Raw genomic sequence first — 23,999 nt, forward strand, 5'->3', positions numbered from 1 at the left:
TTGCAACTTTCGTGATATTTTGCAATGACAACATACATTTCAGAAAATGATTTTCAAAAAATGTTTTATAAATGGATCAGTGGAAATCAGTGCATCTTCATTTTAAATTAATAGTATTTGATTTTTCTTCATTATGAGAGACTTAAGCAACAAATGATACCTGTCCTGCTATTAAATACAGTCATCACTGGTGGGAGGTTAAAATGAAAAAGGTATCAATTTTGTTGTGGCCTTTGGCATAACTTATGCACTCTTTACCTCATGATTATCCTGGGTACATGGTTTTGACAGATGCTTTCATGAATGCCTATGGAGGTTATTTATTCTCCTCTGATTTTATGGTACAACAGTAAACTACGATTATAACAAACACGCTTATAACAAACTGACAGATATAATGAACTTATTTTTTAGTCCCGGCCATTTGCTGTATATGTGCTGTATATATGCTAATATTACGAACTGTGGTTATGAAGAACTAAAATTAGTGGTCCCTTTAAGTTTGTTATAACCATAGTTTACTGTACCTGATTAGATAACATCAGTTACCAAAACAATGAATTTACTCAAATAATACCAATAAATTAGTCAATTAACCATCCTGCCAACTTCAACAGTAGGAAGATCATCAAGCTGACAATATGTAAGATATCTCTGTATCATAGGGAGCACATGTAAAAATCCACTGTGCCTAAGAAACAAGGAAAACTGTTCTACTGAATTAGTTCATTCCTTGGAAGTCAGCAACAAACACACCCACCTTTGCAAGTCTCCATTTGTTCCATTCTCCAACAACCCGACATGTCCCCCTCCGTTCATCATGGGCATGGTCTGAGAGTGAGGCAGTGGAGGAGGTGGGGGTGGTGGAGGAGGAGGAGGGGCACCCGTGGGTGAGTCCATTGTCATTTCCAGGGGTGGAGGTGGGGGAGGTAGATCTGGGTCGTGACCATAGGAAACATTTGAAGTGTTCTCTTCCTCTTCATCCTCATCGTACTCCTCATAGTCGACATGCACTTGTGACTGCATCACGCTCTTCCTCCAGAAGCTCACCACGCTGGCAGCCATCTCCTTCTCCAACCTCTTGGCCATTTCATGAGGGTCATTATCCTCTTCGAAAAACGCTGACTTGTCAGTTGTGAGGTCAGTCTCGACAAGTCCGTTGGTAGGGTACTCAATCTCTTCATCAGAGCTGGGAAATAGATTAAAGTATTTGTCCTTTGAAAGGTCTGTCATGAAATAATTTCTGGATTCAAACAATGAAAACTGAATTAAATATTAGTATGCTACACATATTAAAAGTGACTAGCATTCATGCAAACTATTAGTGCATATAAATGTGCATATTGCGTTTCATCCAGCACCATCTAGTTGATCCTGTGAGATTCTCACTTACAAGCTGAAGCTGCTAGACATGAGACTGTTAAGGTGAATTCAGTAGTTAGTTACAGATGGTATTCTATTGCATGGAGCAGATGTCAAATCTGAGAGTTTCATATACTCATCACCACTGAATGAAGGTGCATATATACTACTCAAAAGAAGTTAAACAACACCTTTTTCATGTTACAAAAGTTGATCTGTCACGTAAATTTTACTATCATTTGCAAGGCCGTAGTTAACTTTTTTGGACAGGGGTGGGCAAACATTTGTACAAGTATCACTTGTCCCCAATTTGTATTTTCATGATTCAAATAAAACTGTCATCTATAAAAAATCCAGGGGGCAACTGCCCCCCCTGCCCCCCCCTGCCGGCTACGGCACTGATTTGACAACATACTGGTAATCAAGTCCACACATGAATTTCTGATCATATATAAACCATCTGTGAGACATTTTGGTACAGAAAATAACCATTAATAAGTAAAGAATAAAGCTATCTGATGGCCATTTGCCATCTTGTACAAACCCATACAAGTAAATTCCAGTTTCTATGATATCATAATGCTTGATATAATGTCACTGCTTGTCACATCCTAACTGACCTTCAGTTAACAGTTTGTTTTACCACCCTGAAATTTTGATGGTGGTCACAGGATAGATTTTATGGCTACACATAAATATTTTACCAAAAATATGTTTTTAGTAATATCTGAAGTGATAAATGATAAATTTGCATGTCACTACCCAGGAATAGGAATTACAAGCAGAATGTTCGTGTTGTGAAGAACAAGACAATTCAGTTAATAACATTCTGCACACCCCATATATGACATCTGCAACTGGTATTACTGGGTACATAGTTGTCGCACTGAACTTTCAATACAAGTTTACAAATTTTAGATTTTTATGAAAAATGTGAACTTGTTTTGCATGGGCAAGCCATGAGTAGAACATACATGCAACTGTGGCTACATTTAAAGCACTTACTCTGTCGCCATCTTGTGCTTGAACAGTAACATGTGGTGAGTTTTAATGCTGAATTTTTAGTAGTGAGTTTTTAATGGGGAGTTGGTCAAGAAGCCAAGTAGTATGAATGCTGGTCAACATCTGATCACCAGCTACATGGGGGATGTGGTACAGAACACAGTTGCATCAACATGCACGGTGCTTTAACCCATCCAACCATGTCTTACAGGGAGTCATCCCTGAGCTTCAGTGATCCATTCATACACATTTCTCTGCAATCTTGCCTTACGCCCCAAAGGAATCTTTTTCGGCGGATGATGAAGACTGGTTATTCTTTGGTGTTGATGTTTTATATTTACATGTACATTATACAGGTGCCCCTTCAGTGGTGGTGGTGGTGAGTATATCTCAGATGCTGACAATAGCCCATACAGGGTTGACATTAGGCATGTTTCAATAGGCATAAAGTTCCAAACCTGGGACACCGTCATTAGTAGAGATTCTTATCTTCAAGTTTCCTCATTAGGACATCATCATAACCACTGTTGATAAGCAAACCAACATAAGAAGGCATTCACACGTGACCATGGACTAATGTATTCACACATCACCATGGACTAATGTATTCACAAGTGACCATGGACTAATGTATTCACACATCACCATGGACTAATGTATTCACACGTGACCATGGACTAATGTATTCACATATCACTAAGGACTAACGTATTCACACATCACCAGGGACTAATGTATTCACACATCACTAGGGACTAATGTATTCACATATAGCCGAGACTAATGTATTCACACATCACTAGGGACTAATGTATTCACATATAGCCGAGACTAATGTATTCACACATCACCAGAGACTAATGTATTCACACATCACCAGGGACTAAGGTATTCACCTGACCAGGGACTACTTTTTTCACACATCACCAGGGACTAATGTATTCACACATCACCAGGGACTAATGTATTCACCTGACCAGAGACTAATGTATTCACATATCACCAGGGACTAATGTATTCACCTGACCAGAGACTAATGTCTTCACACATCACCAGGGACTAATCTATTCACACATGGCCAGGGACTAATGTATTCACACCCCTGTTGGCGGTTCCCCTACAGCCCACACAACACAGAGACCAGTACTAACTCAATGTCCTGCGATGCAAGTGCCCGTTCCCGTGCCGATTGTAACGGAGCGTCCCACGCCAGGTTAGAGGAGCTGCTGTTTTTAGGTAAGGGCTTGGCGGAGTCACCCGACTGGAGGTCGCAAGGCTTGCTACAGGCCAGGACAGGAAGTGAGCCATCAGAGTTACAGAGTTAACACAATGTTACTGAGGCAGGTACCCATGGGTTGTTGACACCAAAGGATACGTTCTAAATAGCTATTTCTATTGATACTTTCAGCTCCAAGTGTGTTGGGCGTGTGTGCACTGCATTGTCAGTGAACATCCTCCTGAATGAAAAAGTCTCAACTAACAACTTCGACATCCAACCTTTTGAGGCATATATAAAAAACAAAATTATAAATACAAGAAATTACAAAAAAAATGTGGATGTTTAAAAAAGAGAGCATACTTTCAGCATTTTGATTTTATTTTGCGAAAACATAGGTCCAAATCATCTGTAAACCTCATAGAATTACTGAAGCCTTGATAAAAGGTATCCCACCTACATTAATTTTCATTGCTATAAATCCCAAACGTTTTTATCTATTCAGCATTACATTATTAAGCTTCCACTTCTTTTTAATTCAGAAAGCATAAATCTAGAAAAAACAAATGCAAAATGTTTGTCAAACAACACATGAGTACCATCCAGTGTTTAATGTCCTATATGTGATATGCAGATATTCAGATGCCATATAGCCTAATTTGCAATGAATATCCATTAATTCTGGAGTCAACAACACAAAATGTTTTAATCAGAGAGTACCCATGGTGCATACAGGTGTGTACAGGTGTGTACAGGTAGGGTGCTAACAGATTACAATTGTAACAAAAGGTATCTGACAACAACATGCAACAACTGAAGCTTGAAAAACAACAACACAAAGTATTAAAATTGTAAAAATAACAAAATATAAATTGACTTCCCAAATACCAAGCACAAAAGGACACATATGAAAACTGTTAAAAAATCAAGATCGTTAATCAAAACTTTGTTATATCAAATATGTACAGATGAAAATTATCTTAAGCAATATTTAAGTACAATGGCACAATCAAAGCAGCTAAATCATGTTTAATAATAAATTACCTTTTCTTTCTAGCAGAAACAATTTCAGCTCTAATTCATGCATATATTTGCATATATTTGGACAGAACCACATACCATAAAAAACCCAATGAACATCCGTTATAGAAATGATAAGCAGTACACATGTTTAGCATGGAAAGGATAGGCAAGGAGGATGCTCAACCTGAAGGCCCTGATATAAGCACAGTGTATGTTAGTGAAGTGTGTTACATGTCTTGGAACAGTACTCAGTTACCACAGTATGTCACCTTCACGTTCCAACCAAGTTCAGTAAACCATGGCCATAGTGAAAGCCTTGATTTAATGAATAAGCTACTGAAATACTTGATCTGATATGTGTTGGGGATACTGTTTTACCAGGAGAAAGTCTAAAGTCTCATAACTAGTTTTGCTTCTGGGGTTCGTTTTCGGCCATTAGGGAAGACCAAGTGAATACTGTGACAGACCTTTACCACTTTGGTGAAACAATGAACATTGGTTTGGGTACTGGTTGGGCAGGATCGAGCTGCTCGGGTTGGGTTGGTAATGAGTAGGACCCGTGTACCCACAGGACTATCCAGACCCGTGGTAAGTCAAGTGATAGTGTTGATGACAAAAATTCACTCAAGTCACACGATTGACTAATGGTTGCTTTGCTTTCTGCCTGTGCACACATTCCTTCTGATTTATATATGTTTGAATAAAGATAAAGCTTTGCATTGGTCAGTTTCAGTGTAAGCATGACCACATTGTTTTTTCTGGTATCTAAATACGTTTAGCCAGGGCTCTAGTAAAGTTTGTTTGTTTGTTTGTCTGTTTTTCAATGCCGCACTCAGCAATATCACAGCTATATGACGGTGGTCTGTAAATAATCGAGTCTGGACAAGACAATCCAGTGACATCATGAACATCGATCCACGCAATTGGGACCGATGACATGCATCAACCAAGTCTGACCACCCGATCTCGTTAGTCGATTCTTTGGACAAGCATAGTCGCCTGTTTTGTCGCCTGTTTCTTACAGCAAGCATGGGTTGCTGAAGACCTAGTCTACTCCGCATCTTCACGGGTCCTCTAGTAAATGAATTCCCAAGCAGATATTTTGTAGCCAACTTTTGAGACCTATAGCGAGTGTAGGGTCAGGTAATAGGGGGTCGGGTACCCGGAGAGTAAATTTGGACTCGTCTCAGCCCTAGTCACTGGTGCAGACAAACCCTGTATCATAATACAGGATTTGAACCAAGCACCAATATATCCTGGCTCTGCCAAGGTGCAACTTCTTGTCCAGCTGTGCTCCGACATACCAGTGATGATATTTTGTGTGTTGGTTTGTTGTTTAACGCCGCACTCTTCAATATTCCAGCTATATGACGGTGATCTGTAAATACGCGAGTCTGGACCAGACAATCCAGTGATTGACATCATGAAAATCGATCCATGCATTTGGGATATGATGACATACCACTTTGGTGAAACCCATGAGTATGTTTGGTGCTGACAAACATAGAAATATACTCAGGGTGAACCGGAATTTGAACCCACACACGCAGGCCAAATTGATGCAACTCTGATCTGCAAATTGCAGCACCTTAGATGACTGGGCCACCCCCACTGTCTACCAATATGATTCTGATATTGAATTAATATATTGAATCGAACATTAAGTTACAGAGCATTGTTTGATCAGGGCTCAAGTCCACAGCAAATAAAAGCATGCACATGCACAAATGATGAGTTATCAACAACAACAAAACTATTTGATACATGAAATTACATCACTAGGGAAACATTGGGAGTTCTAGTGCACTCATGAAGTACACAAATCTTATCAAACAGACCGTAACTTCCTGAAACTCACATAATCTTTACAAAACACACTTCACACCATGAAAATAATAATTTGTTCATTAACACTTATATCATATTTATAAAAAAATACTTCACACTACAAAGCAATGAATTAAGAGATATAATTCAGATCAAAACTTCACACCATGAATGTCCTCATCAATACTTCATGGGCTTGTAAACACTCTGCTCCTCCATCACTAGTGAATATATACCGTATTCAACGTAATAAGCACCCAGGGCGCTCTCAAAATTGGAAATAGGGGGCTCTTATTAGAATATTATTTTGGTGAAAAAAGATAAATTTCGTGGTTTATGGTGACAGCCTGAAATGTTTATGTACGAGAGGTATATTTTCCCAGAATTAAATTGCCCATAATTAAGGGTGCATATAACACATGAGTGTGCATTTTACGCGAATAAATAAGTCTTGTGTACATTAATCAATCGGAAGGGGTGCTAATTGGGATTGTTCACCAGCCAATATATCAGCAAATATCGCCGTGGGCGCTTATTAGAGCGGGGCGCTTATTATGTCAAATACGGTATGGACACAATGTCATTGCTAATCTTCACCAATGCAATAAGTAAGTGAGTGAGTGAGTTGGGTTTTTAACGCTGCTTTTGATAGTATTCCAGTTATATCACAGCGTGTCAGCTAAATGTGGGAGGAAAGCCCAAAGTGATGCCAGTCTCAGACGTTTATCACTTCGGTGAAACCCACGAGCACAGGTTAGAGCTGAAAAACCTAGAAACATAATCAGGGCGAACCGGGATTCAAACCCACAATCATAGTTTACTGGCTTGCCCAAGGAACGCAACTCTGCACAGCAGCGCCTTAGACGACTGGGCCACCTGTGCCCCAACACATTAAGCAGAAGCCTGGGGAGGGAGCTAACAAGTGCTCAGACCACTCAGTTCTCAGTAGGGTTGGGACGGGAAACTCGGGTTTGTTTATTTGTTTGTTTGTTGTGGGTTTTTTTGTATTTTATAATGCCACACTCAGCAATATTACAGCCATATGACGGCAGTCTATAAGTAATCGAGTCTGGACCAGACAATCCAGTGATTAACATCATGAGCATCGATCCATGCAATTGGGATCGATGACATGCATCAACCAAGTCAGCGAGTCTGACCACCCTTTCCCGTTAGTTGCCTCTTACGACAAACAAATTCGCCTCTTACGGCAAGCGTGGGTTGCTGAAGACCTATTCTACCCAGATCTACACGGGTCAGGTAACTCAAGTACACGTTTACTCAGTAGGGTGGGTACTAAGTACGACCCAGGTACCTACAGGAATACCCAGACCTGTGTTTAGTCACGTGATATATTGTTTAATGCCAAAAATTATCAGGAACTCTTTGGTTGCACACAAAAAATCACTAATGTTCGCATTTCTTTCTGACTATGCACGCATTCCATCTGACCTTTATAGGTTTGAATAAAGATAGAACTTCAGTCAACTTCAGTGTATGCATGACCAGATCGTTTTATACGTGTATCTAAATACATTTTACAAGGGCTATGGTCAAACTATTCTCAATCAGACATTTTGTACCCAACTCTAGAGACCAACATGGGTCCCTTGGTAGGCTCGGGTAATAGCAGGGTTTGTACCCAGGTAGTAAATTTGGACTTGTCCCTGCCCTAGTTCTCAGGTTACATCACCAGGAATTATTGTAAGATTCAAAACAAGCAAATTGGGGGAAAAAATAATTTTGTTCAAAATTGGGAAAACAAATTAAGTTATAAATTTCTTAGTTCAAGGGTACTTCAACATTGTCTTTCGAGACTGTATTCAATGCAATAACATAACACTAAGCATGAAACCTCTTCCACTTTATTGGTCCTGTTATCAGAGAAATGGCTCCACAAAGCCACAAAATGCATTATTAGTTATATATATTGACATGAATTGGGACCATTTTAATTCCAATTTGGGAATTTTTAATGACATTTGCTGTAGACCTTGGGCCGAACATCGTCCTCTGAGTTGGAGTAGATAAATCCCTGATCAACCAAATGTTTGACAACATCTGCAACATGTGCAATGGCATTGTTTTAATGTCAGGCAACAGAGCGTTTTGCGCAAAGTTTATTCATGGAGTAGAGGGTTCATCTGACTTTCATGAGTTTCTGAGTTTCATAGATATGCTATAAATTGCAAAGAACAATGAAGAACGAGGAATGGTTTAATTCACGATAAAACATTGTTCTATTATGACATCATTTCTGGAGATTCGAATATACGCTCGCAACTTGATGTCGTAAATTGGACAATGTTATTTTTGAGAGGGTAGTGAGTTGTTCCCAATAGCTGTAGCTGGGCAACACAGATAAATGCAATGGCCTAACAATCGCATCCAAAAGTGGGAGAGATATGACAATCAGAATTGGGAGAAAAGGTACAGATAATCACTGTGAGAATGGTGAGAATATTCAGGAAATACCAAACTGAATTCCTCTGTTCATAAAATGAACTTGTCCGACATTGCCATGGTCCGAGTGCATTCAGAGAGTCATCATTATTAAAATTAGGGTAAATAATTTTAAAGCTTGTACATTTTAATAACATCCTTAAAGAGGCTTACATAATGTTGATATCACATATAAAAGATAAACAACTCCTGGTCGTCGTTTATCGTACAATAAAACACTGCAGGGAGAATAAACCACAAGGGCATATTCTCCCTGCAGTGTTTTATTGTACAATAAACAACTCCCCCTTGTCTATTTCTTATATTAATGGCTTCAGTTCATTTTATAAATGTCCTAAAAATAGATTTGCATCATTATTACACCGCATGTGGCAGTATATTATGGGCGGCCATTCTGTCCAAAAATACAAAGTTGAAAAAGAACATCAGTGTATATGATAACTGCATGAGGAGGTGCACAATGTAATACGTCATTCCTTGTGCACTCACCGTCTGACATATATATATATATATATGTATGTATAATGTATAACGTACACATTGTGTATATACATGTATGTATGTATGTATGTATAATGTATAACATACACATTGTGTATATACATGTTGCGTTTATGAATCATCACGGGGCATGGGCCTTTTCATAAATACAGTATACTGTGTAATCCGACACCTGCCTAATTGGTACATGTATAAGTATAAAACCTTCAATAAACACTCATTTAACTAATTCACTAAACTAGGATTAATCTACAATGATCCAATAACTGTTCATGCTTGGTGCATATGTTCACAGGAATTACAGGAACGATGTGTAAACAAGCCCATGAAGTACTGACAAGACACCAGTTACTATATTATATCACACGGGATGTGTTCCTTGAGGTTACATGCAACATGTATGATATACGCTGGTCATGACACAGGCGCCAGCTCCTGCAGCAACACGGACAAAGGAAAGGCCAGGAGAGGCATAGACACAGATAAATAACCATTTACTTGGCCAGGAAAGTCTGAGCTGCTGACTGAGCTAATAGTGCTCGAGAACACAAGGCTGATTGGCTTTTGGTATCCTGCACAGCTTGGACCCTACAAAGTTACATGCCAATATTTGTGAACAATTTGTAGCCTTATATATGTTCATTCTGAACAGAAATAATCAACTTCATAATTTAGTTACTCCCAAGTTAACATGCAAAAAAATTATATTACACATACCACTTATAATGCTATTGGGTGTTTGATATCTGAGAATACAGTTCTGTTGTAAGAAAGGCAATTATATAGATTTGTAGTTTAAGTTCCCATATCCTTCACAATAACTTTCTTTGTTGTTTAACGCCGCACTCAGCACTATTTCAGCTATATCACAGTGGCCTCAAAATAATTGACTCCTGAGACATTGGTCCTGCCCTACACTGAAGGACATGTTTGTTTGTTGTTTAACGCCGCACCCAGCAATATTCCAGCTATGACGGATGTCCAGTGATTGACATCATGAGCACTGATCTACACAATTGGGATACGAAGATCATGATATGCATCAACAAAGTCAGCGAGCCTGACCACCCGATCCCGTCAGTCGCCTCTTACGACAGCATGCCGAAGACCAATTCCAATCCGGAATACCCATGTAGTGATTAACAATAAAGTCTCATTGTCTTGGTGGCGTTATGACAGCTACTGATATCGTACTGATTCTACACAGAGTATTTCCGTGCAGGATAGATTAAAATACAGATAGATGCTTGGTGGTTAGTGTGTTTGTTACTTCATAAAACCGAAATATTAGAATTAATACAAGGCTGTAAAGGTTAATCAAACTGTTCATGACATCCCAGCATTTTAACAAAATGTAAAAAAAGTGTAAAACTCTAGCATCAAAATTCTGATTAACAGCATTTGACTTACTGCGAAGTGTGTCCATTTGTCAGCCCTTGTGTTCTGGAAAAGACAATAAAAAGGTGAATAAATGAATACAGTCGTTCATTCCTTGAAACAAAGGACAGAGATCCTTGAGGAGTTGGAAGAACATGACGACATGACACTTTGATAAAAAAAGGTTTTCATAATAGTACTGATGCAACAGCAAATAAATAATTGTCTTCAAATCTACCTGACATGAAAATTAATGATTCAGGACTAAAGCAATTTATTGATTATCTTAATGGAGGACAAGGCATAAACATACAAGGAATACCAAAATGAACTTCATTAGTAATTTTGCTATTTAACTAAATGCTCATATCTTATTACTGTGATAATTGGATAAGGTCATGTCATCGGGCCAGAGTAAGTGAGTATGGTTTTACGCCGCTTTTAGCAATATTCCAGCAATATCATGGCGGTTGACACCAGAAATGGGCTTCACACATTGTTACCATGTCAGAAACCGAACCCGGGTCTTTGGCATGACGAGCGAATGCTTTAACCACTAAGCTACCCGACCGCCCCACACCGGGGCAGATGGCAAACTGTTTCGAATACTGTCTGTAATGAATGTATGATGCCTGCTTGTACTAGTCTGGACTAATGTCAGTTTTATAGTGCTAACCCACTAAGATACCATGCTGCAGTTTAAGATGGATACCCAACTCCAAGCCTACAAGAACTTGTGTTAGCCCATTAATGCCGAGTGCCAGGCAGGGTAACAACAAGTTCCATCATTTAATGTCTCTTGGTGTGAGACATCTGGGGATAGACACTCCATCCAGGTAGACACTCCATCCTCTATAGGCCATGTACGTGGCAACAAATGCATGAATATCATGATACATATTAAGCAGCTCCATATAAGGCCATGACATTCCAAATTCAACAAAAATAAAGGGTGTAGGCATTTTAAACAAGGCATCTATGAACATTAGTTAGCTGTCTACGGATATCAATCACATGACCCATGACTGTTTTATAGGATAAGGTACATGATGTATTTAAGAAGGGAATGCACCTAGCAATATCCTATATCTCTAGGGACATAGGGACAATGAAATAATGTGAGGTGGGAGTTGATGTTGTTGTTTGTTGTTTAGCTCTGCAATCGGCAATATTCCAGCTATATGACGGCGGTCTGTAAATAATCGAGTCTGGACAAGACAGTCCAGTGACTGACATCATGAACAGCGATCCACGCAATTGGGATTCGATGACATGCATCAACAAAGTCAGCGAGTCCACCTGATCCAGTTAGTCGTCTTTTACGACAAGCATTGTCACCTTTTACAGCAAGCATGGGTGGCTGAAGACCTATTCTACCTGGATCTTCACAAGTTGAGTTGATATTGAAGAAGACAAGGATGAAAATGTAACAATGTCATAATGTGAGATGGACCACTCACTTGTTTTCTCTGACCATGGAGTCATAGTACTCACTCTGCTCCACGCCCATCACACTGGCACTCAGGCTGAAACCACCCACAACACGTTACCATGCAGTAGTACGTACAAGCTCCTACAAGCATCCTCAGGGGCTGACCATTCCATATTCTAGGGGCTGATGTGGGAGGGAGAGTTCGGGAAATTGTTTCATTTACAGGTTACATGGGGTGTTTCCTTAGAGAAAGAGACCTTGTTTGAAATATGCCTCTGTTCATGCAGTAGTGAAGGGTACCGGTCGGAATAAAATGGTGCTGCAAACCTTTTAGCGCAGTTTGTATACTCCCCAGGAAGCTGAGAATGAAATTTGAGTGCACATCATTCCATATTCTAGGGGCAGTGGTGGTGGAGAATGTTTTGGGTGAATTGTTTGAAAAAAATAATATATCTGCTCCTGAAAATACAGGCTTCGTTATGCCGCACACGAAAACACATGTTGCATTGGGTGTCTACTTCGGAGATAGACTTTGTTCGGAATATGCCTCTGTCCACCAAGTAGTGAAGGGTACCCGGTAGGATGATGGTAATGTTGCTGCAAACCTTGGAATTTTTCACATCATTTTTAAAAAATTGCCTGTCTTGAAGTGTTCACTGAAAAAATATTCATCTAAAAATTCCAAACCCCAGGTCCCCCTCCAGGGTCAGATCTACAAAGGGATCATAGCACTACGACTGTTGTAAGTCTATGTTACAGTATGGGAGTTACGATCATCTCAGTGCAACGATCGCTTCATGAAAAGGTGCCAGAATATTAAATGGTCAGTCCCCTATGAAAATAATGAAAAGTTTTCAAGTGGTTTCTGCATGAAATGTTTTAACTTTTCTGAAGGTTCAAATTAAAAACAACAGCTAGAAAACAGCTCCTAGCATCTCAGGGTGTCGTTCCCAAAAGCGATCTCAGGTTTACGACTATCATAACACTAGGTTACAGAATGGGAATTACTATCAGCTTAGCGCTAAGATCGCTTTGTGGAACAAGACTCAGGACAGTTTCCCAGTTTGATTTAAAAATAACTAGAAGACAATTCAGAAATTCACATCACTTCAAAATAAATTTCATTGTTCACCAAAACATTCATTAAAGATAAGATAGAAAAACTCCAAGTTTTTGAAAATACAGAAACAAACCTGAAAACTACATATTTTTCCTTGTCCATTTAGCACATCCAACTAGCAAACAACACCTTATAGGGAAGCTCAGGCCAATCAGCTAGCAAGTTGGAGTCATGTCATTCAAACACAACTTCGTATGTCAAACTCAAATTTTACAAAGCGTATCATCTAGCCATTTAATTATTACCCTACACAGAGACAATTCTAAGTATCACACATGGATCTAAAATGTAAATATCCATATGGCTAATGTCCATGTTACCTCCATCTCCCACAGCTGGAACTCACAAAGTTGACATGAACTGTACATTAGACCAAAGACGACACATAACATAGGTCTACGAATGTCATCTGTAGTCCATCCATTACCATGTCACACACTTTACAGCAATAATCAAATCTAAACCTACAGCCTGTGGTTCCCATCCCAAACAACAGACACAACATGGGTTTATCTGGAAGTTCAAACTAAATGCGGTTGGCAGGCAAATAAGGACAAATATCCAAAAGTTTAGTTTACAAATTCGGATTTGTTTTAAGTTCTTACTTTTTCATTTCAAAGGTATTTTACCAATGCATTCAATGATATAATAAAAAATTAATAATTAAGGCCTCTTGGTCTTTATTGAACCCGTTATCAGCCAAAAACAAGTCCCCAGATTCTGATTTTTGAAATTTTTGTGACATTTGCTATAGACCTAGGCTTGAAAGTCAGCCTCTGGGAATGTCAAGATAAATCCCTGCACAATTCCACATCCAACATCTTACTCAACATGACCAACTGATGTTTATCACATTAAACTAGCAACAAGCGTCTCAAGTCTGCAGGTACTACAAGGCATGGAGGGTACAGAAAGACAGGGTACAGGAAGATGTGCCAGTACAGGATACAGGCGGTACCTACCCTGGCGCCATGTGCACCATGGAGGGCTGTCCAGCTGTCTTTGGTGTGCTGGTGCCAATGACTAGACCCTCTTCCCCTGTCTCCAGGTTAGCAATCTGGGGAAGACAATTGCACTACTGTCCAAAATTGTGAAAAAAAAGTATGCCGTAATCTTATTGGTTGGAAACTATTTTTAAATGGGTTCAAAATTTTGTGGACTGTTCATAGAATAGGACTACTTTCCTTGCTGAATCAATATATTTTTTTCTTTCACTTAAAATAAAATATGAAAACCACTTTATTCATCATGGTATCTTTTGCAACCAAGCAGTTTGGTTGGCATCAATGAGTGAGTTTGTTTAATGCCACTTTGAACCGTATCGTTGGAATAGCTGCAAGATTGCTGATGTGGCGTTAAGCAAAAATTACTCACTCACTTTGAACCGTATTTCAGTTATATCACGCATGTCAGCTTACTGGGGGAGGAAAGTCTGGAGTGATGCAGGTCCTAGATGTTTACCACTTTGGTGACACACACAGGCACCAGTTGGTGCAGACAAACCAAGAAATCTGGGATTCAAACTATCAATCACAGGTACAAAGGAAAATCAAAGTGAAAGGACAAAACTGAGTTTGAAATCTTCGGTAAGTAGGTAAGTCAAAATGGAACTTAAACTTGCATGACACTTAGTGTTGTGGCTCCTACTTACACTGTCGTAATACCCCGTCTCCTGCTCAGACATGAGGCCCTTCTCTTCATGCAGCTTCACCAGATGCTCCGCCCTGGCCTCATCGATGTCCATCTTGGCAATGCGCTCCTGGAAGGTCACCTGCTTGTCCTCGACCTTCACCTCTGACGTGTGACCTTGTGTCAAGGCCACAACCTCAACAGGAACACCTCGCCTCTTGTTGTTATTTCGTTGCATACAGTCAGATGCATCCGTGTTGTAGGCTTCGACCTGAGAACAGAGGAGGAAGTGACATCATGGCACCTCATGCGTGGTCGGACGCCTTGTCCACATGACCAAAGAAGTTAACCCCATCAGCAAGCTGACAAGGTAAGGATGTCTTCTGTGGGATGACTCCACGCCCTGCTACACGTACAATAACATCACACACATTTTTTCTGTACCGATACTCAGTGAGTGAGTGAGAGAGTGAGTTGGGTTTAATGCCCCTTCTAACAGTATTCCAGCTAAATCACAGCATGTCAGCTTAACTTCGAGAGGAACGCCCAAAGTGATGCAGGTCTAAGATGTTTACAAGGGTGGATCCTGGACCCCATCCCACTGGATCCGCCTATGTGTTTTCCAGTTTGGTGAAACCCAGGAGCACGGGTATGTTGCAATCCGAAATGTGTCTTGACTGAAAAAGGTATTACTCTACAACTCTGGGAACAATAAAAATCTCAATAAAAATAAGTGGAAGCTACAACAAGTAACAATCCCTGAAGTTTGTCATGGTCAAATGTCTTGATGCAGGCCTGTCTCTGTTCTTGAATGGCAGGCACTGAGAGTTTACAAGAAGTTATCCAATCCACGCTTGGCAAGTTGATAAAAACATGTCAGATCAAAAAGCTATTGAATCGCCCTCTTATATAGGTACAACAAGCTCTCTAGACACTGTCTTATCCGGAAACTTCTCGAATGATCAAGCCTGCTATGTTTGTAAACAACCTGGGCAGATAACTCTAATCCATTGCTGCCAACCTTTTACTGCCACTTCAATCACTTGCAGCCACTAACAATAACTGCACACTAATTCACAACAGTGTCTTCTGACAAATAACAATAAACTATGAGAGTTCTGACAGTAGTAGGTCTACAGTAACTTCATGGAATGTGGCCAGGGATTATATCCATGTGAGTCACAAGGTCAAAACAGTGCCTTACCAAGCAGTCCTCCTACAAACGTCCTGATACAACTGCCTCACCTGTTGTCCAAAGTAGATGAGTTCCAGTTCCTTCTTGTTCTTGTATTCCTGCAACTGACTGTAGAAAACCTTGGAGCGCCACATACGGAAGTAGGTCTGTATGAGAGTGGCCGCTCTCTTAGCTGCATACAAATTCTGGCGTTTTTCCTTCTCTGCAACAATCTTTGTCTGCTTCTTTCGGAACACTGCAACAGATATCTTGCTTCAATGCACAAGGACTGAACAATGTCATAAAGTTGCATAAAGTATGATACCTGTCTGTGTGAAGGTCTGAGGTCATCTCCATAGGAGGTCACGTCAGTTGACATTGTAATAGTGAGTGAGTGAGTGAGTGAATATGGTTTAACACCGCTTTTAGCATTATTCCAGCAATATCACGGCGGGGGACACCAGAAATTGGCTTCACACATTGTACCCATGTCGGGAATCGAACCCGGGTCTTCGGCGTGACAAGCGAATGCTTAAACCACTAGGCTACCCGACTGCCCCTGATATTGTAATAAGCCAAACAGCATTGAGGCTCCTAAATTCAGACCAGAATATCTCATTCTGTATTTTGAAAACTGAAGTTTAATCAGCTTAAGATTGGGCGTGCAAATTCACTCAGGGTACACCTGATGCTACCTTCCTTGGTGTCCTCAAATCTTCAGGCAGAGAGGTATCGTATCAAACTAAATGATCTGGTCATAATTAAATTGACTGAAATGGGGATTTTATCAACTAAAATTATGGCATACTCAAACAGATCTTCATCTGATATACTGACCAAATACACAATGACTTACAACATTTTCTTACAACAAAGACTTGGTTGGTAACAGAAAATTGATTCAGTTCAAGGATAAAATAAAATGCATAGCAATCAAGTAACCATTACCACACATAATTCATTATTGAATGGTAACTTTGTCATCACTCTACAAAGAGTAGAAATCACAGTTCACAAGGAGGTACTTTTACCTGCTTGTATTTTCCTTGCTTGTTCTTCCTCATTTCTTTTGTTTTCCATGACCCTTTTTCGCACCAAGTGACCTCTGTATGCAGTCTGTATGGAGACAGCGGCATTGTGGCGCTGTTTGATCACCGGCTTGTACACCTTCCTGGTATGTAACCCACGTGCCACTGACCAAAGACATCATAACGTACGTCAGTAAACATTGTGACCAACCAATCCTCATTGTAGTTGCATCTAAAGACAAACGTTGAGTACTCGGGACCTATTCTGTTCTGGAATCCCCAAGGTTTGGTTTTGTATGTTTTTTGTTTAATGCCGCACTCAGCAATATTCCAGCTATATGACAGCGTTCTCTAAGTAATTGAGTCTGGACCAGACAATCAAGTGATTGACATTATGAACATCGATCTACGCAATTGGGATACGATGACATGCATCAACAAAGTAAGCGAGCCTCTTACAAAAAGCATTGTCAAGGAGATAATTACAATCAGATAGGAATATCTGATATGTTATATATAAATGAATGCTCCCTTACAGACTGCTCCCTGAGCAGGGTTTGCTGGTAAACATAGTAATTTGGTAATGGCTGCCAGCTGTCAAGCATGTTCACATATCACTTGGGATTTTCAACCAGACAGTCAGTCCAGCTTCATAATATTATAATGGTGCTGGTTCATTCTTTCCAACTTCATGCCTAACTTGACAAGCAATTAATGGTGACAATCAATTGACAGTTAAGGCAAACATACATTTTTGTAGAACAATGGCCGCCCTGCGTCTCTGCTGCACAACTGTCTGGTACTCCTTCCGCACATGCCATCCTCGGGCAACTGCAATATACATGGAGGACTATGGCATCTAAATCACGTATGGTACATAAAAAAACAGACATCAGGTGATTGGGACCAACTTCCTGGAATTCTCAAAGGGGAAACAAGCATAGGCAACTTGGGAGCTACTCTGACCTGGAATTCACAAAGGGGAAACAAGCATGGGTTACTTGGGACCTACTCTGCTCCAGAATTCACAAAGGCGAAACAAGCATGGGTTACTTGGTACCTACTCTGCCCCCGAATTCACAAAGGGAGAACAAGCATGGGTTACTTGGGACCTACTCTGCCCCAGACATCACAAAGGGGAAACAAGCATGGGTTACTTGGGACCTACTCTGCCCCAGAATTCACAAAGGGAGAACAAGCATGGGTTACTTGGGACCTACTCTGCCCCAGACATCACAAAGGGGAAACAAGCATGGGCACCTTGGGATCTACTCTGCTCCAGAATTCACAAAGGCGAAACAAGCATGGGTTACTTGGGACCTACTCTGCCCCAGAATTCACAAAGGGAGAACAAGCATGGGTTACTTGGGACCTACTCTGCCCCAGACATCACAAAGGGGAAACAAGCATGGGCACCTTGGGATCTACTCTGCTCCAGAATTCACAAAGGGAGAACAAGCATGGGTTACTTGGGACCTACTCTGCCCCAGACATCACAAAGGGGAAACAAGCATGGGCACCTTGGGACCTACTCTGCCCCAGAATTCACAAAGGGGGAACAAGCATGGGCACCTTGGGACCTACTCTGCCCCAGAATTCTCAAAGGGGAAACAAGCATGGGTTACTTGGGACCTACTCTGCCCCAGACATCACAAAGGGTAAACAAGCATTGGCACCTTGGGATCACAAAGATGTTGATAATACACAATACATAAGAGTGAAGGATGAATAAATGGTCTTACATTTCTGCATGATGAGCGCTGCCTTGTCTCGCTGCCACTTCATGCGGAAGAAGTGCGTTCGACTGAGCCAGCGCCTCACACAAGCCTGGACTAGAATCAACTTCTCGTAGAAGCTCTCGTACCTCCGAGCAAGTTCCTCCACATGGTAGTATTTCAAGAAAACCTGCAGGATAGAAAGCCATGAAAAGGTCACTTCTTTCCCTTCTTTAACATTTGCAAAATTACAAATAAATATTTATCTGTATTTATTATATTAATCCACAAGATCTTCATTCAATGAGAGTTCGTGGATCTCACAAATGTATTGACATGTTACTCATTACAGGAAAACCACTCAAGTAAAGAGTATTGGTAACGAAAAAAGAACATTGCCTACTTCTCAAAAGAAACATAGAAGGATAAGAAACTGCCATTGAGGATTTTATCACATGTCCTTCATCAAACACATGCCTAATGCCTACATCGAATACATAAAACACAACTGTACTTCAGTAAGTGCCCTGTTTGAAGAAATGCCTGGTTAGAAGTGATTTTAGACACTAAATGATGATCCTGAAATTTTCATTACAGAAAACATGAGTCTCAGAGACGAGTTTCTGGATTCCAGCTTTTAAGTCAGTTTTGAATGGTGACGTAAAGAATCTTTTATAAATTGCTTTGATATACAATTTTTAAGATTTTATCATATTAAGCCACACAAATAAAAGCAGTCATGTTCCTGCCTAATTTTAGGTTTATCCCCTATTTCATAAATAGTCATGCTGTCATATGCCATCATATAGACGCACTGAACAAACATGGCTGATAGGTATTTGTGACATGCATGTGTACCAGCAGACATGAAGAATAGTATACAATTGAGGTCAAGCATGTAAGGTCAGTACCGCTTTTTTGAGTCACAAAAACAGGTATTGACCTCATAACGGTATAAAGTCTATTAATGTTTTATTGTATAATATAGAGTTAAAAAAAACCAGAGACATCTGATTGGCTCAGGTTTGGGGAAAACCACTTTAACATAATTTCCATTCTATTTTTAGTAACTCAAATCAATACCATAATTATCAGACCTGATATCAGAGTCAATATGCTTTTCTGACTTCATTTTGGCCAATGAATTATGCTGAAATCTGTGCATTAAACAATAAATGCCAACACTGAATATGCAATAAATGAAGGAGAGGTCCGGTGCCCACCTTCGTCCTGCCGATGGCCCAGTGATGCAGCCCCAGCCTCTCCAGGAGCACAGTGCAGGTCTCGGCATTGATGGGGATCTTCTCATTCCACTGGAAACACAGCACATGGTACCTGGGACACAGAGCACACAACCATCAACACTACAGTCCGATATCAAGTATGAGGGTCACAAGCCCTCAAGTCACAAGGAGCGTTGGTTGTGGAGAGTAGTTGGATTGGTGAATGTGTTCAGTAGCTTGACTTGAGATTTACACTAAAGACATAACTCTCTGTCTTCTTCCAGTCACTGTTGAGTGGTTGTTTGTTGTTTGTATGTTGCTTTATGTCGCATTCAGCAATATTCCAGCCATAATCAAGTCTGGACAAGACAATACAGAGATTGATATCATGAGCATCGAGCCATGATTTTTGGGATACAATGACATGCTATCGACTAAAGACACCAAGCCTGACAACATGATCCATTTAGGTGCCTCTTACAACAAGCAGAGGTTTCAGGGACCACCATGGAGAGTCACTGTTTGAAGCACCCTCACATCAGAAAAATAATATTGACAATAACAATATCACAATGGCCAAAATTACGTAAATTATAAATACACCTTATGTATGATACAAAAGCAGACAATGCCAAAACCATTATTTTAACATTCCATGGATATAACTGAGGAAGCCATTAAAACCTACCTCTTGAGGAACTCACTGAACTGTATCCTGTGAGAATAACCTTGCCTCCTGATCCGAGTAGTCTCCAGGACGCCAGTATACTTCAGCTGAATCATCACCTTCTCCGACTCGAAGTGATCAGGGTCCTTTTTGTCGTTCGGCTTGATACATCTGTTACAGTGAACAAAATATCATTATATTTCTTCCAATTTAATTTTGGAGCATGTACAAATATTTATCAGAGAAGAGACAGACCAAAGTTATTTTGTTTTACAGATGACCTTGCACTTAATTTTTTTAAACTGACAAAATAATTTCCTGTTATTTCTACCCCCAGGTTTTTATGTTTGCCTAGAAAACCAATAAAACCAGTAAAATCAGTAAAACAAGTGGTTTGGTTCACTGTACATATGCAAGTACAGGAAACAGGCCCAGCAAGACAAGTTTAGAAAGATGGGAAATAGTAAGTGTGTGAGTGAGTTAGTATAGTTTTACGCCGCTTTTAGCAATATTCCGGCAATATCACGGCGGGGGACACCAGAAATGGGCTTCACACATTGTACCCACAGTGGGAATTGAACTCGGGTCTTCGTTATGACAAGCGACGCTTTGACCACTAGGCTACCCGGCCGCCCCTGATGGTATATAGGCTCAAGTTTATGTTTGATAACAGATCACATAGCAGAAGGTTCAGTTTCATCAGCAGTGAAAATAACAATTCATAAAACACATTCAAAACAAAATATGACAAAGAGATCCAAAATTCAGGATAGTAGAAATGAAATACATGTACAACAAAGACCAGGTGTTGCTCTCCAGATGCTATTCCAGGACAGTGGGGGCTTGGGGTAGCCTAGTGGTTAAAGCGTTCGCTCGTCACGCCGAAGACCCGGGTTCCATTCCCGATATGGGTACAATGTGTGAAGCCCATTTCTGGTGTCCCCCGCCGTGATATTGCTGGAATATTGCTAAAAGCGGCGTAAAACCATACTCACTCACTCACTCCAGGACAATGGTTCAGATTCAGTGTTTTTATAAGATGATGACCCTAAATACATTTGGATTACAGTTACTTTGTGAGGAGGGATTTTGTGCAAAATGAACGAATGACAGAAAATGTTACCTGACAAAATGTGGGGAGCCAGCCACCATCTTGGCCAGGAGGTCCATGAGAGAGAAGCGGAAATACGTGGACACGGTCTGCTGGATCCGGGTCATGCTGGTAGAACCAGATGCATTCTGGAACCGACATCACATACTCGTCACATACCCATCTTATACCCATCATATACTGGGAATACAAACACCCCTTAGGCTTATAAAAATAATAGAATCGGTTCTCAGGCAATAACTTCTGAAAAAATAGTGCGAGCGGGCAGTGTTTTTTTGGCAGGGGTAGTTCAAACTAGTATGTAACCAAATAAATAGTTGTGTATCATCAACTGAGAACCAAGACTATTATATTTTTTAGCCTAACACTGAAACCCTGTTAATCTGGACACCCTCTGTCACGGACACTGTTACGATCATACATGAATATATAAAGGGACATCACTCTGTACTCCAATGAGTGAGGGAGTGGGGTTTCACACAACATTTAGCAAAATTCACAAAGAATGGTGTAAATCCTGAATAACACAGTTTCACTGTTATTGAGATTTACATCTCATGGACGTAACGTTGCTCCAATGAAAATATATGAATACACAAAAACATGTCCTTTAAATAATCATACTTCACACATCATGCACAACAAATTTATGTAAGACTAATCTCATTAAATTCAGATCTCAGTTCTCACCACCTGCAAACAAAGATCTGAGGACATCCCATAACGTCAGAATACGTCAGAACAACCTTTCATTCGACCAATCAGAGCAGGAAAGTGACAGTCGGAATGTGTTTTCTATTTGTGCAACCTTGAAAAAGTTAACACAGAGTATTTAATCAACAACAGTTACGGGCTGTAAAAATCATCGTCTATCTCATGCTTAAATGATATAAACATTGAAATGGAAGAGACTTTCTATAGCCCTATTAGACATTCAAGAATCTCTTTGTTATTCAGTTTTTCAATTTTGAGTCATATTTTTCAAAACAAAGTCAGGTATGGAAGACTTAGAAAGCTACTTTCTGATTGGCTAAAGTAGACTTCTTGTTAGTCATTTCATTGGTCGGTCAAAGTTCATGAAAGATCGTTCTGACATGACATGTAATGGGATGTCCTCAGATCTTTGTTTAGCAGTAGTGAGCACTAACATCTGATTTTAAAGAGTCCCATTTAAAACTGAAGTCCTATTCAAACGTTAAACAAAATACATCCTTTTAAGAGCTGAGGCTTTCTATATTGCACAATATTCATTTGTTCTTCTGTTACATCTAATACAAGAATAGGAAAACCATTGTAGTTATTTTAGAATGTTCCAAGTGATTCACACATCAGCCATGCAATCCTCTAATTTCATACATTTTGAAATTTATTTTGCTAATCACATTTTCTTGGGAGTACCTACTGTGAACTGTGCAATTAATCCCAGGTTTCCATTGTCTACTTTCATTTATGCACAAGCCTGCTAACTCTAACCTCAACACAATATTTATGCTATTCAAGTTGGCAAAGCGCTAAAATAATGATCACATTTCACATCACAAAAAAAAATTCAATTACTATGCTTTTTAAAAAAAATTAAGTCAGTTTTAGCGGTCTATCAGACTTAAAGTTTGTTACTGATCATCAATGATTGGCTATTCCTACTAGGTGTTTTGTCTAAAATAAGACTTCAAAAATCAAATGTTGCATCTACTATTTCATCAAAATCAATATTATTAAATAAATCGAGAAAATGTTAAATGGAAGCGAAATGACATGAAAAGTGAATATAATGTGTGATGAGGTTTCATGATAGCTCTCAGTGGCTGTTCAGATACTTTCAATATTCATAATACATTTACTCCCCTCTAAGATAGGTCATATACTCCCGTCAACATAATACATTTACTGCTCTCTGAGGTCACATACTCCTGTCAACATAATACATTTACTGCTCTCTGAGGTCACATACTCCTGTCAACATAATACATTTACTGCTCTCTGAGGTCACATACTCCTGTCAACACAATACATTTACTCCCCTCTAAGATAGGTCATATACTCCCGTCAACATAATACATTTACTGCCCTCTGAGGTCACATACTCCTGTCAACATAATACATTTACTCCCCTCTAAGATAGGTCAACA

General features: G+C 39.8%; 1 protein-coding gene across 19 annotated transcripts in view; it reads right to left on the reverse strand.

The window, feature by feature from the left end:
• The window catches only part of LOC124151632 (myosin-IIIb-like), a 161,475-nt gene that overhangs the window by 5,674 nt on the left and 131,802 nt on the right, over positions 1 to 23,999 (reverse strand). For 14 of the 19 annotated variants that reach the window (XR_007218105.1, XM_048382170.1, XM_048382175.1 and 11 more), the window contains 14 exons: positions 21,883 to 21,998; positions 20,781 to 20,930; positions 20,093 to 20,204; positions 18,897 to 19,059; positions 17,905 to 17,985; positions 17,158 to 17,319; positions 16,198 to 16,382; positions 14,975 to 15,223; positions 14,286 to 14,380; positions 12,232 to 12,297; positions 10,805 to 10,837; positions 9,893 to 9,982; positions 3,516 to 3,644; positions 761 to 1,189 (listed from right to left, as the gene is read on the reverse strand). Coding sequence is in view for 18 of the 19 variants with exons in the window: in XM_048382170.1 (XP_048238127.1) it covers positions 761 to 1,189; positions 3,516 to 3,644; positions 9,893 to 9,982; positions 10,805 to 10,837; positions 12,232 to 12,297; positions 14,286 to 14,380; positions 14,975 to 15,223; positions 16,198 to 16,382; positions 17,158 to 17,319; positions 17,905 to 17,985; positions 18,897 to 19,059; positions 20,093 to 20,204; positions 20,781 to 20,930; positions 21,883 to 21,998 (2,060 nt within the window). In the remaining variant the exon portion in view is untranslated. The remainder of the gene's footprint in view (positions 1 to 760; positions 1,190 to 3,515; positions 3,645 to 9,892; positions 9,983 to 10,804; positions 10,838 to 12,231; positions 12,298 to 14,285; positions 14,381 to 14,974; positions 15,224 to 16,197; positions 16,383 to 17,157; positions 17,320 to 17,904; positions 17,986 to 18,896; positions 19,060 to 20,092; positions 20,205 to 20,780; positions 20,931 to 21,882; positions 21,999 to 23,999) is intronic. The other 5 variants (XM_048382180.1, XM_048382181.1, XM_048382182.1 and 2 more) reach the window with 5 other exon arrangements.

Source organism: Haliotis rufescens, unplaced genomic scaffold, assembly GCF_023055435.1.
Source record: "Haliotis rufescens isolate VD_foot unplaced genomic scaffold, xgHalRufe1.0.p SCAF_4, whole genome shotgun sequence".
Classification (NCBI taxonomy): Eukaryota; Metazoa; Mollusca; class Gastropoda; order Lepetellida; family Haliotidae; genus Haliotis; species Haliotis rufescens.